General features: G+C 40.2%; 2 protein-coding genes across 7 annotated transcripts in view; one reads left to right on the forward strand and one right to left on the reverse strand.

Annotated features, from left to right (window-relative positions):
• The window catches only part of ADAM22 (ADAM metallopeptidase domain 22), a 65952-nt gene that overhangs the window by 26925 nt on the left and 15886 nt on the right, over nt 1-23141 (reverse strand). For all 6 annotated transcript variants that reach the window (XM_053466226.1, XM_053466225.1, XM_053466227.1 and 3 more), the window contains exons 4-6: nt 17921-17987; nt 8212-8294; nt 6071-6134 (exon numbers count right to left, since the gene is read on the reverse strand). In XM_053466226.1, coding sequence (XP_053322201.1) covers nt 6071-6134; nt 8212-8294; nt 17921-17987 — 214 coding nt within the window. The remainder of the gene's footprint in view (nt 1-6070; nt 6135-8211; nt 8295-17920; nt 17988-23141) is intronic.
• On the forward strand, nt 1062-4506 carry CLDN12 (claudin 12). The gene is made up of 2 exons (XM_053466228.1): nt 1062-1119; nt 3683-4506. The coding sequence occupies exon 2, from the start codon at nt 3708-3710 to the stop codon at nt 4443-4445; it is 738 nt and encodes a 245-aa protein (XP_053322203.1). The 5' UTR covers nt 1062-1119; nt 3683-3707; the 3' UTR covers nt 4446-4506.

A 23141-nucleotide genomic window follows, 5' to 3' on the forward strand; every position in this document is an offset into this window, starting at 1 on the left:
ACGTTAATGGGGTGTCTACTTTTAAAAAATGTATGATTTGATGGGGTAAATTGAATTGGTTGGGTTCAACAATGTCCCAATTAACACATGGGGAAGGATGACCACATGTCTAATTTCCAATTTATAAAAATGCACACGTCCCAAATGTGGCCTTTTAGCATGTGGGGTATCGCTGAACACATATTAGGTGACAGCGACATATACCAGGAGCTATAAATAAAATATGTGTGGAAAAAAAACGCAAAACTGAACTTCATGGGAATTGTAGTTATAGTCTGACACCACACACTAACTGCCCTTCCCATGATATACAGTATTATACATATTATTATACATAATATACACCATTACTGGCTGAATACCACAGAAACTGTAGACTGGGGTAGTTGTGACTGATCTTTACCACCCCAGCTATTGTAAACAAAAGTTTTCCTGTTGCTACTACTACTGCAGTCATATCAGTTTTCCTATTAATGGGTAACTAAAATGAAACCGCTCTCCTGAGCCAACAAAGAAAATCAATGGGGGGCAGGTAAGGAGGTATTGGGGTGGGGAAGGGCAACTGTGTGTGTGTGTGGGGGGGTATTTTGCCCCCTGGAAAAAATCCTGATGACACCCATGGAAATGTAATTGACTACATCACGTTATTTCCTTTAAGTTGATGATTTCTGAATACTTAGATTAGTGGAGAAGCAGTAAGAGGAATGCACCCGGTGTAAGGATATTGATGTTCTATTACTGCGGCAACACAGTTTCTATAACCATTTGCGCATTTGGGGAAAGATAAGCACACTTATAATATAGCAGGTATTATATATTCACACCCCCTAAAATACTGCATTATTTCCCTGCCCACATATTAAACGTTCTCCAAGGGTAAATAAACACCCCGCACTCGTCACTGCTAAAAATTGGAGCGGGACACTCCCTACTGGAACTTGAGAAGCGAGGGTTCACGGGAAATGCAGTCCAAAGAAAAACCTCATCAGTGTCAGGAAGTGCCTGACAGACTACACTCCTAGCAGCCACCTCTCGGGAACGCCAGGCATGCGCAGTGCGATGCGTAGGAGTACGAGCGCCGGGATTGCCCAGCGTTAGCAGTCTATGCGTGTGTCTCCGGTAGGTGATTGCTAAATGTTTTTTTTATGGCGATGGATTTAGTGAATAGACCGGTAATATGTCGCAGCAGCTTTTGGCAATGCGGTTATATGAGTGAATTGACTGGATACTCAATGTAATCGGTCAGGGTAGAAGCAGCAGGTTGCAGGCTAAATCCTAATACCCCGTGTTTATTAGAGGGTCACTGCATGTACACCCTATGTGTATATATAGGGGGAGGTCATGGTTAAACATTCCCCGGGTCGGGGAGGAGAGCTGCAGTGTATACAGTGCTGTACCACCTGTTTCAAGATGGTCTGTCTTTGTATCTTTATTTTGGATAACACTCTTCCACCGGGCGTTTAACACCCATCACGGTAATAAGGCAGGGTGTTTGTATAGTCTTATGTACTAGGGCTTGGTATGTAGAAGAGCTGGCATTCTGTGGGTCACACATGTGTTTTGGCTTTTTAGATGGATGTAAGACTGGGCAGTCTGTGTAATGGGGATAGAAGGGTTTCTGGACAAGGTAAAGGGGTATTTAAAGTCCCCAAATTATGGATCACCTTTTACTTCTCCAGCTCCCTCTTTCATCTCAATGCCAAAATAATTTGGGATGTTCATCCTTAGTGATTCTTACTGGATCCGTGGCAGTAAACGGCATATACTTCATGTAGAAGACACAGTACTGGTCATGAGTAAAGGACAATGGGAATCCAAATGGGTTAGCGATAGACCGAAAAAGATCCTTTTGGTGACTACACGGATACATAACCCCTGAGGTTACACACCGAAGAACCAGAGTCCTTCTAAAACTAAGCAATCTAGATATTAATGCAGTTTAAACCACAATGTTAAACATGTGAATTATATAGCAGTGTACATTCACACGTATGTACAATATAATCTCTAAGCATCGAGATGTAATTCGTTAATAGGCTATCAGTGGTTATTTCTCTATGCGGACGTGGCTTTTACAATTACAGCAGAAAGTAACGTCAGATTCAAACACTGCAGCATTTGTATATAAAACATACATAAGATTTACTATATATATTTTTTTTAACTCTTAAGTATCTGAAATGAGTTCCTGATTTAATGGAATAGCTCTAAATAGGTTGACATTTTCTGTAATCATGGGAGAGGTGCCAATGATTACAGTTTCAGCAATTGGGGGCAAAGTCTATTCCTCATTATCCTTATACAGCCCACCTGATTTAGAGGGACCCTAAACCGTACGAGGGCGTGAATTGGCGCTCTGCCGCTATCACGTTTTCTCATTGCCCCTGAAACGGGGACAGCAGTCGGAGGACGTACACGGTTTGACGTGCTTAGGACCCAGTTACCCATCAGGTCCTGCTCTGTTTTCAGGTAAATGGCCAGGTGTTTGGTGATTCCCACTGATATTCATGTCACATCAGCCCTAAAACTATCGTGAGGTTATTAACAAGCGCCGGCAGGTTCCTGAATTCATTTCAGCAGCAGATGAAGAACAAGGTTTGGCAGGGAAAGGGAGAGTTTGCTGCCAAGGATGTATAATGACTCGGTGTCATGTCCAGCCCTCCCTTTTCATGGCGTTAAAAGCGCAAGCGATTGCTTGTCTACGGATTGCTTGCTGTGCCCTGGCGTAGGATACACCCCCAAACATCTCTTTACCAACGGTAATAAATAGGTGGTTCAGCTCAATGATGTGTATTCCAGGATAGCTAAATATCACAGGAGGCCATTTTTTTCACTTGCAACATGTTGCAAACAAGTAGAAGGGGTTAATCAGTTGTACCATTTGTGCACTATGCAGATCATTGACCAATCACAACTTCCTTTAGTCTCTATGCCCCCTTTCCTTACATTCTCAAGAATTGGAGTTGTAAGAGGGGCCAATTTATTAACACTTTACACACCTTGGCCAGTTATTTGTAAGCCTTCCATGAGATTAAGGATTGCGATGGTAGTAAATAAGAGAAACTGAGCGTGTTCCTTGTCGCGTACATGCGACTTCCAGAAACAGTTACTGAACAAGGGGGTTCATTTAGCATCTGCTATTTAAATGCACCCAGGTCACGTTTTATATTCTATTCTGAATAAGTGATGTTTTTTTCACCCCGTCTGTAGACCTTGACTTTGTAATGTTTCCAACATGTGATACACGAGTAGATCTAACAACCTGTGACTAACAGAAGCTGCCTTTTACCCATACTGTCAAACTACCCATTTTCCAGATGGCAGGAGAAGTGAATCAGAAAGCATCATTTGGTGTAAGCGTGTGTTGTAGTGCGTGGTCGTACCCTAAGGTTCACATTTGAAATATCTCTGTAATGGGTCTGATGGGCCGACCTCTCACTATATGCCTTCTGCTCAGCATTATATGCACAGGTACTCTCTGTGAGATTTCCAGGAGGTCTAACGAGACCTCTGGCTTGCATATGTAGAAAGCAGTCCTGTTGATATCAGCGAGAGGGATTAGCTGTTTTGATATTTAAAATGCATAATTTAATTATTTACTAAGTACATTAACATAGTCCTGATTGGTACATTAGGCTCTCCTGCATGTAATTGTAATTTTTTTGTTTGTTTGTTTGTCTAGAGTTGCCATTTGTACGGAGAGGACAATGGGCTGCCAGGAAGTCCACGCGGTGACCCTCCTTGCCTTTGTATGTGGGACAGCTTCTATAGCTGGACTCTTTGCTGCCACCCTGCTTCCCCAGTGGAGGCAAATGAAACTTTACACCTTCAACAGGAATGAGAAGAACCTGACAGTCAGCATTGGCCTCTGGGTGAAATGCACTCGCTTGGAGTGGAGCAGAGACTGCATGATGTATGATACCGACTGGTACGCTAGCGTGGATCAGCTGGACATCCGTGTTCTTCAGTTTGCTCTGCCCTTAAGCATTTTGACGGCTGCCTCTGCCCTCATACTGTGTCTGACCGGAATATGTAACACCACCTTTAGCTCCAGTGTGCCCAACCTTAAGCTTACGAAGTGTCTTGTCAATAGCGCTGGCTGCCATCTCGTGGCAGGCTTGTTGTATGTTCTGGCGGGAGTAATGAGCATTACACCATCTATCTGGGTTATTTTTTATAACAACGTTCTCATCCACAAGTATGGACCGTACTTCAGCTATGACATTGCTGTGTTTGTGGCCATCGGCAGTGCTGGCGGGATGTTTGTTACTGCCCTCCTATTGTTTTTATGGTATTGCGCCTGCAAGTCTCTGCCATCGCCATTTTGGCAGCCCCTCTATTCACATGTGCCCGGCATGCACAGCTACGTCCCCCCATCATATTCCTCACGGTCCCGTCTGTCCGCTATTGAGATAGACATCCCTGTCGTCACACACACAGCTTAGAAACCTGCATGCGTTTCTTATATCTACAGACGTTGATACGTGTTACATCTCTATCTTCATATTTGTGAATTATTTTTTTGTATAATTGAGTAATATGTATATTCTGCATTTTTTTTTTGTGGACCACTTTATGGCATGTTTCATTTTTATCTCATAAGACCGTTAAAGACCAACCAGATGATTCTTGTTTTTTCTAAAAATGAAAAGCATGGACCAATACGTCACACTGAGGAAGGTGGCTACGTTTTACTAGTCCGTCTATTTTGGACCTCCATGATATGCGGCTAATGTCCTGGCTGGCTGAGTGTCATGGGAATCCTAACCCATACCAGCTGATTAGCCGTCGGTGGTTATCTTCTCACACAGGAATGGGCAATCACCTGGTTCTCTATCTCCTTAAAACAGGCTGAACATAGCCTGTGGTACCGTTATCAGTCTTTATTTGGAAATATTTAACTGTTTCTTTAAGTACGGGCCAATAAGAGTTGGGTAACTTGTAAATAGAAACGTCATAGGTTTAAAGGTACAGAAAGCAGCTGAAATGTTTCATTGATGAGATTATAATCTAGGTATTTACGTGTAATTAATACTGTTTTGAAACTTTTTTTATTTTCAGTCTCCTGCTGCTTTATGAATATTGTTGTCTTGCTTGTATTTTTTCCACTTAACCGTCAGATGCTTAATTTTGTAAGATAACTATGTTTACATGCTCCTAATTGCACATGTGCGAAATGAAATGTTGCTACCGTGGAGTGCTTGGTGAATAAAAGTTTAGTTTAAACCTGTGGAATAAACGGGATGCTTAATCATTATAATAAAACCCTGAATCAACAGAAAGGGGTGTATTTAGACCCTGTGACATGACGATACACCTGTAAACCTGCGCTTACATAATGTACAGGTATTCAGCGAGGTAGAAACATAGAACCATAAAATTTTAAGGCAAATCAATGAAAGACTGAAACCTTAATCAGTCCTTGGTCTGCTCTTAGATTCAGTATAGTCTTATCTACCACCCTCTCAGTAACCTAACGTTCAATCTCCCTATATTATCTACACATACTACAGGGCCAATCGCAACGCTACTACCGGAGGACACAAAATACCTAAAGCTCCCTGCTGAAAAGTTACTCTGATGTAAGCAGCGATAAAATACAGTAGTTTTGAGAAGAGACTAAGAGGTAGCAGTCAAGCGAACACTGACAGCCCATAAAATTCACATAGTAACACATAGTTCTGGTGTAAAGTTTGAAAAGTGGTCATATTTATCCCAATAGCAGAATATAGAATGTCCCTATTCCATTATTTGTTGATGTTCTTCTATTATGTTCAATTTCATGTCCTTCCCATGTAAACTCCTCTACCTGCTTGATAACATCTTTTGCAAATAGACACAAGATGGCAAAGGCAATGAAAGCTGGAGATAAGATCAGCCAAAAGGTGATAATAGGGTCTTGCTGATGATGAAGCCAGCATTAAGCTCAGGGAGAGGTTGAGTGCCGGGTCTGGGAGTTAAATTCCCAGAAGGCAAAAAGTTCTTGGACATATCCCATCAAAACAGTAAGTTTAGAACATATATTGTAGCTTGGCATAGCGACATGTTTACCGTTTAATCACATACTTACATTTGGCTGATAATTCTCTCCTGGCTCAATGAGATACGTTTGATTTCCATCACAGAACATCCCACTGTGTGAAATATATATGTATAATCCATGAATCCATGCTTAACCAACAATATACATGTAACACATCAACCATTAAAACCGTCACCATGTAACAAATATTTAAATCTACCTAACTGTGCCCATGTTTATTATACTTGCGATATCCCCGTCGACAACAAGCCATTTATACCCCGCTATCCTTCAGAGAGCCAGGTGTGACCACATCATTAATAATAATACCAATATAGATTACAAAGAAAAATAATGGCAGTGTGTTTGTATTGAAAACTGTATTACATACGTTCACAGCACAGATTTCCCAAAAAATTCATCGTACCAATGCTTCATATGTTATGTTTAAGGCATGGAGTCTACCACCGAAACATTTAACATTTTAAATGCACTCTCTAGTATACCTAACAACAAAAAAAAATTAAAACCTTTCCACTTAACTAATCACGTAAAACTAACACAATCTTTCACACACACCCCCCCCCCAGTTCCTATAGCAAAATCAGTTCCTTCCTTTTTGTGTCACGTGACAGTTAAGTGTTCCCAGCAAAATTATGAATAAGGCAAAATTTTACTTGGTTAAAGAAAAATGAGTTAGTTTGGAACAGCAACTTTTACAGCTGCTGGCGTGCCTCCGATTTTCTAAGAAGTTTACACAAAGTTCTTCCTATCCCACATGCAGGAACGCTTCTCTTTCTCCATAGATCCATCTTTATTATTGTGGCCTCTGGGTACTTCTGCAACAGAGAGGAGCCTCGGCGCACACTACAGGGGACAGCCTCTTCCCCATTCCTCCAATCATGGGAGAGGGTGTGTGCAGAGTCTCCGCCCTTGTACCGGAGCCATTCAGAAAGGGCCAGGATAATGCAGTGGAGAGCCAGGAGACGGAGAAGGTAGAGAGAATGAGAGTGAGCAACAACTAATTTCATCTACAAATCAAAAAAAGTCCATCCAAAAAGGACAGGAAACGAAAATGGTTATCCTAAAAGGAATGCACCAAAAACAAAAATTGTTTGCGGCCCATGTGGACAATTCTAACAGGAAACAAGTTGGAGATGGAAGCCACTCAATCCACGGAGATAAAGAAACTGCCTTATTGGCCCTTGAAGCGTGTGGTGAAATCTAGGAAACCTGTTTGCAGGTATGAGCAGCAAATGTCGTCAGCTAGTTGTCTGGATAGGAGGGGAAGGCGAGCAGCGACACGTCTTCTCGTTTGTATATATCTATTTTATGTCTTCTCGTATGTCAGAGCTCTAAAGCTCTGCAGTCTTTTGTATCTAGCTGGCAGCTGCACGCTAAGGACTGGATATGCAGCATCAGTAATAACAGAGTAATTTCCATAAGAAGAAAAAGACAGGCCCATCTAGTTCAACCTTGCTTTTGATCCAGAAGAAGAAAAAAAAAATATATATATATATTGTGCCTTTAAAATGACTCCAAAATGGCAATCTGATTTCTTACTGGATCAACAAGTTTTAACTAATCCTATCCAATTATATTTTTGGATGTTCTTTGTTATCAAGCCCATTTCTTGAATTTGATAGCCCAATGTCTGCTCTTACTGTAAAGGCCCTTTGTCGTTCCTTTAAGTGAAAATTATTTTCTTCAATGTCTGAATGGATGACCTCTTGTTCTTTGCACAGTCCTGTTAATGAACGGGTCATCAGAGAGCAGCTGGTACTGTCCCTCTACGTATTCATCTAATAATCCTATCCCCTCTGAAGCGTTATTTCTAATGTAAACTAATTTAGCTTCTACAGCTTTTCTTCAGAATGTCCCTTTTAAGAACAGGGGCCCAGACTTGCACTGCATATTAATGTCCGAGTAGAGGTAAGCGAGTCTGCCATCGGGCACCAACCCACTTGACATTTGCCCAGTTTCCCCGATGGCCAGGCTAGGCAGTAGGGTTCAGGATTAAGCCCCGCTGAGACATTTCACTTCCAAGGTGCCATCAGTTGAAAAGCAGATACAATCTTTAGTTAACAAAAGCAACAATGTCACTTAAACAGTGTTCTTACCATAGAATATAGCGTCACACGTGAATTTCATAGCATGTCATGCAATATCATGCAGCATAAAACACTTACTGAAGTCCGTGGCAAGTTGACAGAGCCACAAACGATCTGGGTAATCCTCGTATTTTACCCTGGTAATAGCAATGTTCCCCACCCTAAACAAGAAAAGAAAAGAATTATTACAATTCCTTTGAACCATTTTACCACACTCTGTGTTTAGTTTTCGCAATCCTCTTTCCTATCACAGAGTCTTGGTTTGGAAGCTTCATTTAGTGACACTATTGGAGTCAGGACTTATCTTTCACGTCGTGATGTAAAATGCGTCATTGGATGGAATGAGCCTACATGTGTTATAACAACATACGTTCTCTCTGATCACCACCCTGAGGTGACCAGCCTTGTTGTCACCTACCAGTAGTGTGAAAAAAATACCACCAAACCAAACTGGTGCAACTGTGGCACAGCTTGCGCCTTTTACACGTGTAAAGTGTTTTTATTTACGTTGATTAAAACTTTCAGTGTACACTGCTGTCTTCTGCCTCCTTCAATTAATATTTCAGATACAATGTATTTGAAGAATCAACCCCCTATTATTATTATTTATAAGCACAAACATTGATGTGGGAACGATAGCGTGTATATTTAAAAGATACCGTATGTGTAAAGGAGTGTATATGCATGGATGTCTATACGTAGGAGGTAGCAGATTTGGTGGGGATGCCCCAGATTGGGACCCAGCCTTACCTACTTCCAAGAATCATCTTATAAAAGATAAGCATTCATAATGCCGAGAATGGATAGATGAAAATAGTCAGAAGAGCATGCGTGTCCGTGTGACTGGCATGAGCCTACTGCCAGAATATCAAAACGGAAATGCGGTCATGCTAAGTGGGTTTAAGCCAAGCGTGCTCACCTCCGGTAACTTTATCTAACAGCTAAAAGGTAATTTGGTCAAAAGTAGGTAACGCTTAGGGGCTGTTTGTAGGGTCACACAATCCTTACAGATACCTGGTATCATTTAACTTGTTGGCATCTAAACATACAAAACTTATATGCAAAATACATGAATACAAGGAATGGTTCTTCAGGCGTGGTGGGGGTGCTGTAGTTCCAAAATGCCTGATAGGGGGAACTTTCAGCCTCTAAGAGATCCCCAAAAATAACTTGGCTGTACACAAGATATGGGACCCAACGCTGGAATTTTTATGGAAATGTCTGGATCTAGATCTTCCTAAAAACACGTGTTAGGCTTCTTAATTCTACAAACTGTTGACTTGGAGATTATTATCTGCATTGTGTCTTCTACTTAATAGTTAGCATTTCACTCGCTTCATAAAATAGCTGTCTTGCTGCGCTGCCTGCCTCTGAGTGCTGTTATTCTGCAATTACCCCTATTTTACATCATATGAACAATAATATATCATTAAATAGAGTACATAGGAGAGAAGGGTGCTATCTGTCATGGCGAGCAGAGCCGGATCAGTATAAAGAATCCTCGGAGGACTCAGAAAACTCGGTAATAATTAAAACGGAGAACATGCAGGCGGCCGCGCCATCTGCTCCAGACATGCAGCAAAGACAGGAGTCTCCCAGAAGAAACAACCCGGGGTCAGAAGAAACTGCAGACCTGTAATAATGTCTGCGGCAACCAGGGGCCACACAAAAGCAGGGTCAATAAAGGCTATAACGTATAGCCACATTTAAATGCACGTTAAATGGATACGACACACAGGTGTATAATATATATAGGATATATATGATGTATAAACACACACACCATCACATACCCATAACATTTACACATTGGGAAATCTTGGGAACCATGTTGATTTCAGGTTTAATAATATGTTTCTATTATAATATCCATACAGTCATTACCAGACATGAGCCGTTTCTGAGAATTAACCCTTCTATTACCAGACATAAGCAGTTTCAGATGATTAACCCCTCCATTACCATACATGAACAATTTCAGAGAATCAACCCCTCCATTACCAGACATGCCCATTGCAGAGCTGTAACCACTTCTGCTGGGGAACTGTTCCACTTATCTACTGCCCTCTCAGTAAAGTAAAACTCCTCAGACCCCACACTCCTCAGACCCCCCTAGTTTTAGTATTATCCCGAGTATCCGCAGTACACCTCCACAGCCACAAGAGGGTAATATTGAGTGGAAAAGAAGAATCATGCGGATGGCGCATTCTTTATCCCTTCAGTGCAAATGGCATATACCGCCACTCACTTATAATCTACCGCAGCCTCACTCCATTCAATAAAGATTCCATTCTCCCCTTCCCTTAAAGAGTTTATGTATAACTAAATATATTTAACAAAATTACTATAATTTACAGATGTATTAAAAAGGGGCATTCTCCATGGTGCATACTTCTCTAGTGAGAATTTTTCTTTCATTGCAAATTTTCTTGTTTTTTACGGGAGGGTATTTTCTGGTGGCGAGTTCTGTAACTTATGTGTGACATCATAACTCGAAGAAAACATATCGAGCTAAAATGGCCAGTTTGAAATGCATGGTCTTCATAAACAAGGGGATTAAATGACTTCTAGATGTATTTCTGATCCAATTTGAAACTCTTCGCAAAAAATGAGGCCTGGTTTGATGTAGAAAGCAGCATTTTATAGTCACTGCTGGGGGCTGCCACAAAGTCCGCTTTTTTATTACCCTTTTTAATTTGAATATTTAGTGAAGATCTGTATGCGATCTGAAATGTATTAATATAAGGTTGGCTTTGCATGGCCAATCGGTACACGCAGAAATGGCACATGGAACATTCGACCCACTTCCCACTCAAACCTGTTACAACGCTTTCTGGAGAAAGAGAGAAAAAAGACTTCTGATGGTAGCAGATGCTGTTTTTATGTTGTTACGGAGCCGGTGCCAAGATTCCCACGCCAGCCCATGCCTCTATGCATCGGGCAAACAGCCTATCCTTCATTGGCAAGGCAATTTTCCCCAGTTGCATCTTGATGTACAATCTATGAATTTGATAGTTAGTACCATTAGGCACGTGGTATGGACGTTACTACGGAGCTGAACCTTAAAAAGGGACCCTTTAGTAGAAAAAATAAAAGGCAAATCATGTGCTAAAAACCCAGTCGCTACACAGTATTCATTACTCCAGATCAGTAAGAATACCCTGGAGTAAAATGAATCACAGATCCTATATTTTATAGTATTATTATTATTATTATCTTTTATTTATATAGCGCCAACAAATTCCGTAGCGCTGTACAATGGGTGGACAGGACAAAACAAGTCGTATGTAACATAACAAATTGACTTACAGAGACAACAGATGAGGAGGGCCCTGATCAAACGAGCTTACAATCTAGAGGGATACTAAACAAACCTAAGTGATGGGTTTTATACAGGGAAATAAGCGATATATAAGTAACAGAAGCCCACGCTATGAGGGAGCAGAGTGTCTTAATGCCAAATAAATAAAATTTGCTAAATTAACCAAATTATTATTATTTAGTAATTGCTTCCTGTTAAGTTGCTAGTGCTGCTGCCTTTTTGCCACTTAAATCAGGCCTGAGGACTTAAAATATCTCTAAATCTCTGCAAAATAGTTACACTGATTTCCAAACGAAAGTGTTTTTGATAAATTAATTTAGTTACGCGAGTTCCCTTTAGATGGCCAGATATACCCTGAAAAATCTGGCAAGGGCCAAGGGCCAAATACTGGGGAGTCCAGATAGGCAATGACCAGCAATTTAAAGCAAGCCGTATTCACTAATGTGAACCTCTGGGCAACAGATATGAAAATCACTTCCCGTTACCAAACTCTTCTTCCAGCCGAGCGATAAGCACAATGATATTTTATAACACAATTATGTCATATAACGCAAAGACATTGAAATCTTTCCCTAAGAGCCTAGTTTTTAATATGATATCCGTCATAAGCTATTACCGAGTTATAAGACTGTTCAGAAGTAAAACAATATATAATTCAGCCTCTACTTTTCTACACCTGCCCGTCTCAGACTGTAAAATGTGTAACACGTCGGGTCTCGAAAAAAATCAGCGGCTCTCAGAGAGAGAGAAAAATATTAGGGGACGCATGGTGGAAAAGTACAGTGAATTTACAGTAACTATATCATTTTAATAACGGCATACTGATCTCATACAGATCTCCAAGAGATCCTGGGAAACGTGCTAGGAGGCCGTTCCAGGTCACTGATTGGCTGAAGCACCTCTTGGGATCAGGCAGTGAATGTTTATGAAGGGGTAAAGCCGATAGGAGTTAATAAGGACAAAATGTTAGGTGATTTTGTTATACTAAGAGTTTAGACTTTAAGAGGGGACATTCTAAGCTACTAGCTAATTATAGAAGTCAAGTAGTATATAACATAACAGTTAGATCACTTAGGTTTGTTTAGTATCCCTCTAGACTGTATGCTCCTTTGATCAGGGCCCTCCTCACCTCAGGTCTAACTGTTATGTTATATACTACTTGTTTTGTCCTGTCCAGCCATTGTACAGCACTACGGAATTTGTTGGCGCTATATAAATAAAAGATAATAATAATAATACTATAAAATATAGGATCTGTGATTCATTTTACTCCAGGGTATTCTTACTGATCTGGAGTGATGAATACTGTGTAGTGACTGGGCTTTTAGCACATGATTTGCCTTTTATTTTTTTATACTAAAGGGTCCCTTTTTAAGGTTAAGCTCCGGCATTTTTAGCCGTAGTAACGTCCATACCACGCGCCTAATGGTACTAACTATCATAGATTGTACATCGAGATGCAACTGGGGAAAATTGCCTTGCCAATGAAGGATAGGCTGACGGAATGGATGTCTGAAACAGACATCCATTCCGTTTCTTCCTCCCTGTCATCTCCATTAGAATAAACAAGCAGATATATAGACGTGAAAGATACACAAAGAGCACAGAAGCATAGAAACAATGAATATGACGGCACGGAAACATTATTTAGTCTATGGTCTTGCCTTCAGGTCAGGAAAATTCAAATTTTTCGTGAATTTGTTGTGAGATGTGGAGGGCCTGCCTCAGATTCAGCACAGTCCTATGATTTCCTAAGCTACACCATTATAATATAATATAATAATATAATATTATAAAATGTCCTCCACTGCTTGAAGATCTTTTTGGCCCCATGCACACACACACTCCCTCCACTCATTCACAACATATCTGTTACTGCTGCTACGGCGGGATCACGTAACATTTACCCCGCTACACTCCTGCTCTTCATGGCAGGCCTGCCCTAATGCCCCTGTCTGCGACTATCATATATGTTGAACTCATTGTAATTACAAATGGCCTAAAATTCCACAAATAATTGGTGCTTATAAAAAAAAACCACAAAGCAGGTACCAACTATGTTAATGCGCCCGCACAATCTACCCCTCTTCTTTAAAAACAAGTCATCCAGCTTTCGTGCATGCATTCTCAGCGCTAATCATTCGATTTAGAATGTATCCAATTTAAACTGGGCTTAAGAAGGTTGGCTTTTGTGGGTTTAGGTCAACTTCAAGGAAAAGGGTGTATACGTCCGCTGATTCCGCCCCATGCCACTTGTTATATGCTCGTTATTATTATCATTCTATACAGTAACGGGAAACCAAACCATTATCTTTCATTGTAAAATAGTAGATTTTGTGTGTATGCCATCTGAAATTAAAGTAAACTGGGCATCGCTGCCCCTTTAACAATGTCCCCTCCCCCTCTCTCTATACATATATATATTTGCATTATGTTTATGGGCATGCTTATCTCCTATTGACTTGTAACCGCTGCACGCATCACTTTTTGTTAATGTACTGTAACCGGATATATATATTGAAGATATCTGTGCCAGTAAGGCCAGAGCCGTCACAATCCTCTTGTTTCCAGAATGCTAAGCCTAGTCTCCAGCTTAGTGCTAGAATGCCAGTAATAGATATTAAGGACCGTTTTTCTCATTAGGATAATATTACAAAAGTCTTGACCACTGTCTCTCTGATCTCGTTTTCCTCCACCACTGAAGAAGCCAAATTTGTCTAGAAGTCGAGGCAAAGGCCGAGGCCAGAAGTGGGCAAATAGAAGGAGGCAAAGTGAGCAGGGAGTGGGGGGTTGTTAAAAGCAGCTCCCCTGGCTGGAGAATAAGAATAAGAAACAAACTCTCAGGATTGCCGCGCTTCACTCGGAGACTCCGGGTCAAACCCAGAGAATTCCCATGTAGGCTTCTGGGGTTGTAGACCTTTGCTCATCAAAGATCAAATTTCGATTTGCAGGTAGAACTTCTGTGTCTTAATAGTAATTCATACATATAAAAAACTAAACAGAAATATATTGGAGTATTTCAATCCAAGTGTGTCTGTAATAAATGCACTCTGCAATTATTAAAGGACCCAGACACACTTGGCTTGAAATATTACAATATATTTCTGTTTATTTTTTATTTACATGAATTACTATTAAGACACAGAAGCTCTACCTGAAAATCAATTTTTTTTTCCAGGTTACTATATTATATATATATTTGATTTGAGGTTTGCGCTAATTATTATTTAGTTTGTGTAGTAGGCAGGTGTAGGGTTAAGCACTTGGTGTACTTCTTTTTTTAATTACATCTACAGTAGAAAGGCTTCCCCAAAACATGCTAAGAAACAGCGTACCACTCGCACAACTAATCCTGGAACCTCTAGAAGAGCGTTAGACATGTAAAAATTATTAAAAAGAAAAAAAAAAATCCTCAAACATATTCTCATTGCTGCACTTTATGGAACTGAAGCCAAGATGACGTCACTTCTAGAGCGGTATTGGTCCTCCTTTCAGTCTTTTACCCTCTTCTTTTATGAATCAATGTTTTTGTTCTCCATTCTTTGTAAGTTTATTGAAGGTTCAGCTCACGTTCTTCACCCAGTGCATAAGTAATTCCCCCCAATTACAGGGATTCGCTGCAGCTGGCAGGTCCTTCTTGCCATGGTTGTAAATGAACAATAGGGAGATTTGGACTGCATTTCCATAACCACATGCTGCCTTGATGGAAAGGCTTGGCTCTGGATAAATAAAACATTCCAAATTCTCACAGTAAAAAAAATGCTATCTAAATAAAGATGACGCTAGGGTATTTACAGGGTATCAAATATTCGTTTTAATCATACAAGCTGACTTATAAGTTTCTAAGGAAAACACAAAAAAAGCTAAATTTCTCTTAGCAACTTGTGATTTTGATAAACCCAAAGGTAATATGAAAAATTGGAAATGTCTTTCAATTACTTAATGGCAGCTGCTTGCAATAATAATAATATTATTATTTATTATTATTATTAATTGCTTACAGGGACACTCAAGTCATCACATGCACTTTAATGGTTATAATTGTTGAATGTCAGCTTTACATTCACATTATTTCTCTCCATGCAAGTGCAAGGGGGTGGGATATAACCCATAGGTACATGTTGACTCATAACACAGTAAATGTCCCATGTCTTCAGGTGTGTGCAAGTTCCATGTCCAGTTCCACTATAATGTGGTTTAATAATAAAGCTATTCTGCAAGGAAAAGACAACATTTTATCATATATTATAAGAAGTGATTCCATATTTCTAGCTACACTAGTTTTGTAGATATGGTAGATTCATGTAATGACACCAGTGCTGAAAAGAAAATGTGCTTGCCTTATTTTCCATGCTATTATTCTTCCATTACAGTTTAATAGGATGGTCTTTTCATAAAGGCAGCTGTTTGAAAAATGAAAATAGCCCACCTGTCTTCATGTAACTCTGTTTTCATGTTATATACATGATGTTATTTGAATGGAATGGAGATCATGAGCCAGGCCTTCTCATCCAACATCAGTGTCACTAAGTTTCCTTGGCCGACCAGTGCCTTTACGGTCCTCAGCATTGCCTGTTTCTTTTGTGCGTCAATTGTGTTGATTGATAAAAAAAATACTAACTAGCAGTGTAACTTTACAGCAGTTTTTCACACTTGCCTAAATCTTTTGCTCAGTACTGTATCCCAAAACAAAATACATGAATCACGGTGTATATTCATAGACTTATTAATGTGAGTGATTTGTCACCGGCAAACCATAGTTAGAACAGGCCGAAAATGAAAAGTGTGTCACAGAATGTGTAGTGCTTTTTAACCTACTTACAACATCACTGTTGAAATGAACTATGTAAGTTTTTATATCGATTTATGGTTAATTTATTAAAGAAATGACAGCATGAAAAGGAAAACATTGTCAGAAAGAAACATGGCAGCGCCATTCTGGAGTTGGGCAACAATGGGGCACCTATAAGGCCTTCAAGAACAACTTTCTGCTTAAACTCCAAAAAGCCACTTATTAAAATGTAGGAATGGAGAGTGTCAATAGCTTTAAATCCCAATTACTGTAATAATCGCGCCCTGTTATTATGAATCCTTAAAAACGCAATGATTTTATGTGATAAACTTTTTGTGTTTACCAGCAGGTTCCTGGCTTTTCAGAAGCAGAAAGGTATATTGATCTTGGTAAACAGGCCAGGGGGGGGTAAAAACTGACAGCAGATCACCCTCTTGGGCAATTGAACCCCCTCCAGTGGGCCACTGCTCTGATCTCTCCAAACTATAGAGGCTGTGCCCAGTGGGCTTTTTAAAAGGGGCTATGCATTTACGTCAAAGAGCATCAATATATGACATCATGTACCGGCGTTCCACGGTGAGGTCAGCGGTCTTGGAGGGGATGGATAGGGGTGCTGCCTGGGTCAGGCCTAGATAAATATGCGCCAAGAAATCTTGACCTTTTAAATCATCTAATCACCTTTTAAATGTACGTAATACGCCGTTGGGGTGTAGTGAAAGGCAAAAGAGGGAGGGATTTAATAATAACCCCACCTACTTCTCATTTAACTCAATAAACACCTCCTCATTTTTATTTCTTTCCTTATACCCAACGCATTTGATGCCCTTGCTCTTCTTTTTAATAAAAAGAAGAAGCACCATTGAACAATACAATATCCCAAGGCAGATTACCCAAAGGTCTCCCTTTTCTATGGGAGTGGCTTCATGGGTGTGGTTACCTGTACATGTGGGTGGGGCTAGCCCAGCATGGGGCAGAGCAAGCCCCAAACAATACTGAGTAGAAGGGAAAGTGGTCAGCGAGTGGGCCTGACCTGGAGAAAGAAGAAAGTGATCCGGAGACTCTGGGAAGCAGGGCTTCACTTTGAAGCTCTGGGTCAATCCCCGAGAGTTTATCTAATTTCAAGGTATACCCTAAAGAGCATTTACAATTACATAATCGCCCAGGGAAGTTGCATCATTTCTGCACATCTAAAGACTTTTACTTTTCAGGATATTCAGGTAAGTTCAGAAAATGAAGAGTTAAAGCTGAATAACTGCTTTTGACAAATGATGCATTTCTGGAAGTGTCCCTGTTCTGTCATTTAAAAAGGTTTATAGACCAGGTCAGTTCTATTTCAAGATATAATTATTCCTGATCTACCACTGTCTAGATTACAGCTGGATATCATTCTAGCTTGTTGGAATATTTAAAAAAATACAGATGCCAAAGTCATATCAATTATCCTATTTGTGTAGCCCAATACAGCAACTGAGTTTTATCTAAATTGGGTGGATTTATGCTTAAAGGTGTATCTTAGAAGGATTTTTAACACCTTGAAGTCTGTGATTGCATGGGGGGCTTTTTTGCTAGAAAACGTACAGGGCAGACTATTTTGGGGGCTTATACTCCACTTCAGCAGGACGCACAACATCTAACAAGTTCTCAAAAGTCAGAATCTTACAGCTTTCACTTACTTTGATTTCCACTATTGTGCCATCCTCTGTAATATGTCTTTCCAAGTAATCTGAAGACAGCAAATCACTGCAAAATAGCAAAAAAAAAAAAGAAATATTATTTGCCATTATCTATTTATACCAAAAGTAAAGTACTGAAAAAATAGGGTTGCCATATCAGCCATTTTTCCCAGGGCACATTTAAAATACACGTTCCTGACGACCACCTATAACGCTACCTCGCATTATGTGGAATGTATAAACTCACGGAAGGAAATCAATGACTTAATTAGGTTTATACATCTCTACTAATGCACTTTGTAAGGGGTGGTCAGCAATATGTAAAAATCAGATGGATCCAAAATGTTTCATATGGCAATGCAATCATTTGCTAATGACAAGTTCTTCCATAAATATATCAGTCCAGTAACAAATTAACTCTTTATAAAATGATTGACATGCACACACGACACCTACAGGGTGTATCTTACACTGTCAGACCGTGATCCCTAGCAGCAGCCCGACAGTGGGGTCTCTTTGATGATCAACCTTGGAAAACCGACAAAAACATGACTAATAATTGCAGTTATTATATATGCTGAAAACGCCAAGTTCATGTGTCTCTGCACTAATGATCACAAGCTGGACTCTAGAAGAACAGCTATCTTATAAAATGCACCCCTTATTGTGTTTAGAAGACTTAGAATGGAAAGGTGTCGTACAGCATACCCATTTCACCTTAATACTATAGGATTAACATATAGCGATATTAATGAATAACATCCATGGTCAAATACATTGGGCCGATATATCAATAACAACCTTGGTTCACGGCACTCAATGTATTTTACTAGGGGACGCGGCTTTGCTGAGACTTCTGTGGGACTTTGTGACCTGTGAGTTCATTGGTGGTTGGGAAGGTGACATTAAGGCCAAGGGACGCTCATCGGTGGAGGCTGTCATATCCTTGTTCAATTAATATTTTACCATCTGTTTTTATGCATACTTTTTAAATATAAAAAACAGATTCATTACATTTATAATAACATAATGACCATCTAAAATGTCAGAATGACCTTAACAAAGCCTTTGAAGGCAATCAATAAGCACTCAGTTTTGATACCTAGAATGATTTATTATGCAACAATATAATACATTTATGAAGCATAATATAGTTATTAAGCATTTATAACACACAATCAATATTCTGTGCGGCCATTAACAATAATGCGGAGCATATTTGCTCTTCACCAATATACTTTATAGATATCAAGCCTTCAACATCCCGGCTAAACAGGAGAGCACGATATATGGTAATAACAAATTTTCATTTAATTGGACATAATGTGGAAGGATACTTCCCAAGTGTCACTCTTTAGGAGGGACAGTCCTGCTTTTGGACCCAAATCCTTCCTCCCCCGATGTCCCTGTTTTCTATGCAGTCAGAAATGTTTGGTGGACATGAGACTGTAACGGGTTCACCAAGAGAGCTGCAGTCACTCCCAGAGATCACCCAGATGTCCCTGCAATCACTTCCGGTACCAGTCAGCATGCACACCTTGGAACCCTGCCATGTGTACCCAATAAGTGTACCTTCAATGGAGTAGCACAATAATGAACATTTTATTGTTGTAAACCATAGCCTCATATATGCACAGAATTGCATGAACATAGATAAACAGATACATGTATACAACCCAACCCAACCTTTAATTTCCCTGGCAGCAATCCTATTATTGGGATTAGTTAAACAATGGAGTTCCTACCTGTGCTATTTTTGTTTGGCAGCCAGGCTGGAGCCATCTCTGAGTAGCTTGGAGTCTATCATAGCTTTCTACAGCCCTAAAACTCACAATAATGTATATATATATATATATATATATATATATATATATATATATATATATAATACAGAAAAGGCATATATAAAATCATCTATGTAAAATGTATTAGAAATGCCTTATAAACAGTTACTATAGGAAACAATAGTACTTAAATAGTCTGGATAATGTCGTGCCCCTGTGCCAAACCTTCAACCACACCACCTAAAACAAAAGTGTCTCTTTTTGGCGATCTGAAATGTTGGTAGGTGTCGGGCAGGAGTATACTTGGCACCTGGTACTTATGTTAGCAAATAGTGATCTGGATCACTCTGGCTACAAATTGCGTGATGATGAAGCCCCCCTAATCCTCCATAAAAGTTGGAGCAAATAAATGGGACAACTTGGGCAAGAAGCTAACAACAGAATGTCCTCAGATACATACCCAATGATACCAGGTTCTTGGTTCCCATAAATTGCAAAACATTTGTAATAAACCAAATCAAGAAAAATGCTGATTTGTCAAGGCTCCTCTGTGGATTCCAAATGGCTCTGACTTTACAGAGTCTTCAGGAAGTCCTGCATTTTTTATGAGCGAGTAAGTCAATGTTGTATCAATATGTATGGAACCAAAGAGAGGGTTTGGTTCCAGGGGGGAAGTTTAATATGTGTTGCACTGCAGTTAACCAGGATGTAGTTAAGGGGATGAGACACATGTGCACTGAGTAGAAGTTGGAGTTGAAGTTTATACAGTATGTTTTAAGAAGATCTGTTAATAAAATCATTAAACACTGCAGCTGGAGTCTGACAGCACTGTTAATGCACAGTAACATTGAAACATGGTGGCAGCAGATATTTGAGCACTATACTAAGAGCAGATATGGAAGGTCTAAAACCACCAGGTTTGCTGGATTTTCAGGCAAGGAATCTGTCTCAGGCATGGAGGAAATGGAAAGAAGAAATTCTAATATACACAGACCTCACCATGACTGGCAAACCAGAGGAGCTGAAGGTAAAACTGTTCCTGTACTTACTTGGGGACAAAGGCAGAGAGGTTAAAGACACCCTTCTCCCTGGAGTGGCAGCTCCCTCACTAGCACAGCTAATGAAAGTATTTGATGATTATTGTGAACCAAAGCAAAATGAGACTGTGGAAAGATATCATTTTTTTTCACGGAATCAGAGGGAAGAGGAAGGAATAGATGCATATGCCACAGAGCTGCGTACACTGGCAGCTACTTGCAACTTTGGTAATATCAGAGACTCATTAATAAGGGACAGGATTGTATGTGGCACAAGGGACTCTAAACTCAGAGAATGCCTACTGAGAGAAGTGGATTTAACACTGGAAAAATGTGTACAAATAGGTAGAGCTGCTGAGCTGTCTAAAGCAAGGGCGCAGCTCCTAGAGGGTTCCAGTGCCAGTGCCGTGTCAGTCCACGGGATGGAAACAAGGTACACCCTTAGGAAGGGTCACAGCAGAATGTCAATGACTCCAGACAAGATGATACAGTGTATATATTGTGGGAAGCGTCATGAGAGACTGAAAGAGAAATGCCCAGCATTTGGACAACAATGTAGAGGGTGCGGTAAAGCCAATCATTTTATTAACCAGTGCCGTACCAATACACAACACAGAAAGCCAGCAGTACAAGCTGTTTATAAGGAGTCAGAAGACTCAGAGCAATATGAAGACATTCTAGGTCTGACTTTGGAACCAGCTTTTCAGATTTGTGCATTGAAGAAAACAGTAAGCAGATTTCCATCAGCTTTATTTGCTACTATGCTAATCAACCAGGAGGCTGTTAGATTCCAAATGGACTGTGGAGCAGACTGTAATGTCATACCAGAAAGGTTGGTAAAAGACAAATCCAAAATAGTACCATGTGATAAGTTGCTACGGATGTACAATAAGAGCACACTGAAACCAGTAGGGTTATGTAAACTCAAAATAAGAAACCCATGCAATCAGAAATTGTATCAGGCCGAGTTTGTCGTAATTGACACGGATGTGTGTCACCCTATACTGGGAAGTAGAGCTATACAGGCAATGGGACTGATCTCGGTGCAGCACCAAAATATCCTGAATGTGGAACAAGATGGTGACCTACCACATGCCGCTGGGTGGGGTTGGCCAGCCATCAATAAAGAGTATGCAGATATTTTTCAAGGAGTGGGCTGTCTAGAAGGAAAACTGAAATTGGAAGTGGATGATCTTGTACAGCCTGTTAGACTTCCAAAAAGAAAGGTTCCTTTGTCGTTACTTAAACCCCTTAGAGAGGAACTTACCTGTTTAGAGAATCAGGGTATTATTACCCCTGTAGAGAGAAGCACAGACTGGATTAGTAGTATGGTAGTGGTGAAAAAACCATCAGGGAAGTTAAGAATTTGCATTGACCCTAAGCCTCTGAACAAGGCTTTGAAACGAAGCCATTATCCTTTGCCAACAATTGATGACATACTACCAGATCTAGCAAGAGCAAAGATTTTTTCAGTGTGCGATGTAAAGAGTGGATTTTGGCATATTGAATTAGAGGAAGAATCTAGCTATTTGACCACTTTTTCTACCCCTTTTGGCCGTTACCGCTGGATTCGAATGCCTATGGGTATCAGCCCCGCCCCAGAAGTGTTCCAGCGAAAACTAAATCATGCATTGGAAGGGCTACCAGGTATCCGGATAATTGCAGATGATATTCTGATTGTAGGAGAAGGAGATACCGAGGCCGAAGCCATTCATGATCATGATAAAAAGTTGAAGAACTTGCTAGAACGTTGTAGAGAAAAACACATCAAACTAAATCCAGAAAAATTCCAGTTAAGAAAACCTGAAGTGCCGTATATTGGACACTTGTTGTCAGCCAAGGGACTTCGAGCAGACCCAAACAAGGTAAAAGCCATTACTGAAATGCCCAGACCTTTGGATGTTAAAGGAGTACAGAGATTTTTAGGGATGGTAAACTATCTCTCAAGGTTTTGTGAGAACATTTCTGGTGCTGCTGAACCACTGCGACAACTAACCCAAAAGAATGCAGTATGGGAGTGGACTGATGTGCAGGAAGAGGCATTTCAGCAGATTAAATCAAAAATCAGCAGTGCACCTGTACTTCAGTTTTATAACCCAGATGAACCATTAGAACTCCAATGTGATGCATCAGAGAAAGGTCTGGGAGCAGTGCTTATGCAAGGTAAACAACCAATAGCTTTTGCAAGCAGAGCAATGACGGAGACAGAGCAAGGTTATGCACAGATAGAGAAGGAGCTGTTAGCAATCCTCTTTGGAATGGAAAAATTCCACCAATTCACATTTGGGCAGACAGCAGCTGTACAATCGGACCATAAGCCCCTTGAAAGCATTATGAAGAAACCCTTACTTAAAGCACCCAGACGTCTTCAGCGTATGATGTTACGGCTTCAGATGTATG

The sequence above is a fragment of the Spea bombifrons genome, chromosome 5 (genome assembly GCF_027358695.1).
Source record: "Spea bombifrons isolate aSpeBom1 chromosome 5, aSpeBom1.2.pri, whole genome shotgun sequence".
Taxonomy (NCBI): Eukaryota; Metazoa; Chordata; class Amphibia; order Anura; family Pelobatidae; genus Spea; species Spea bombifrons.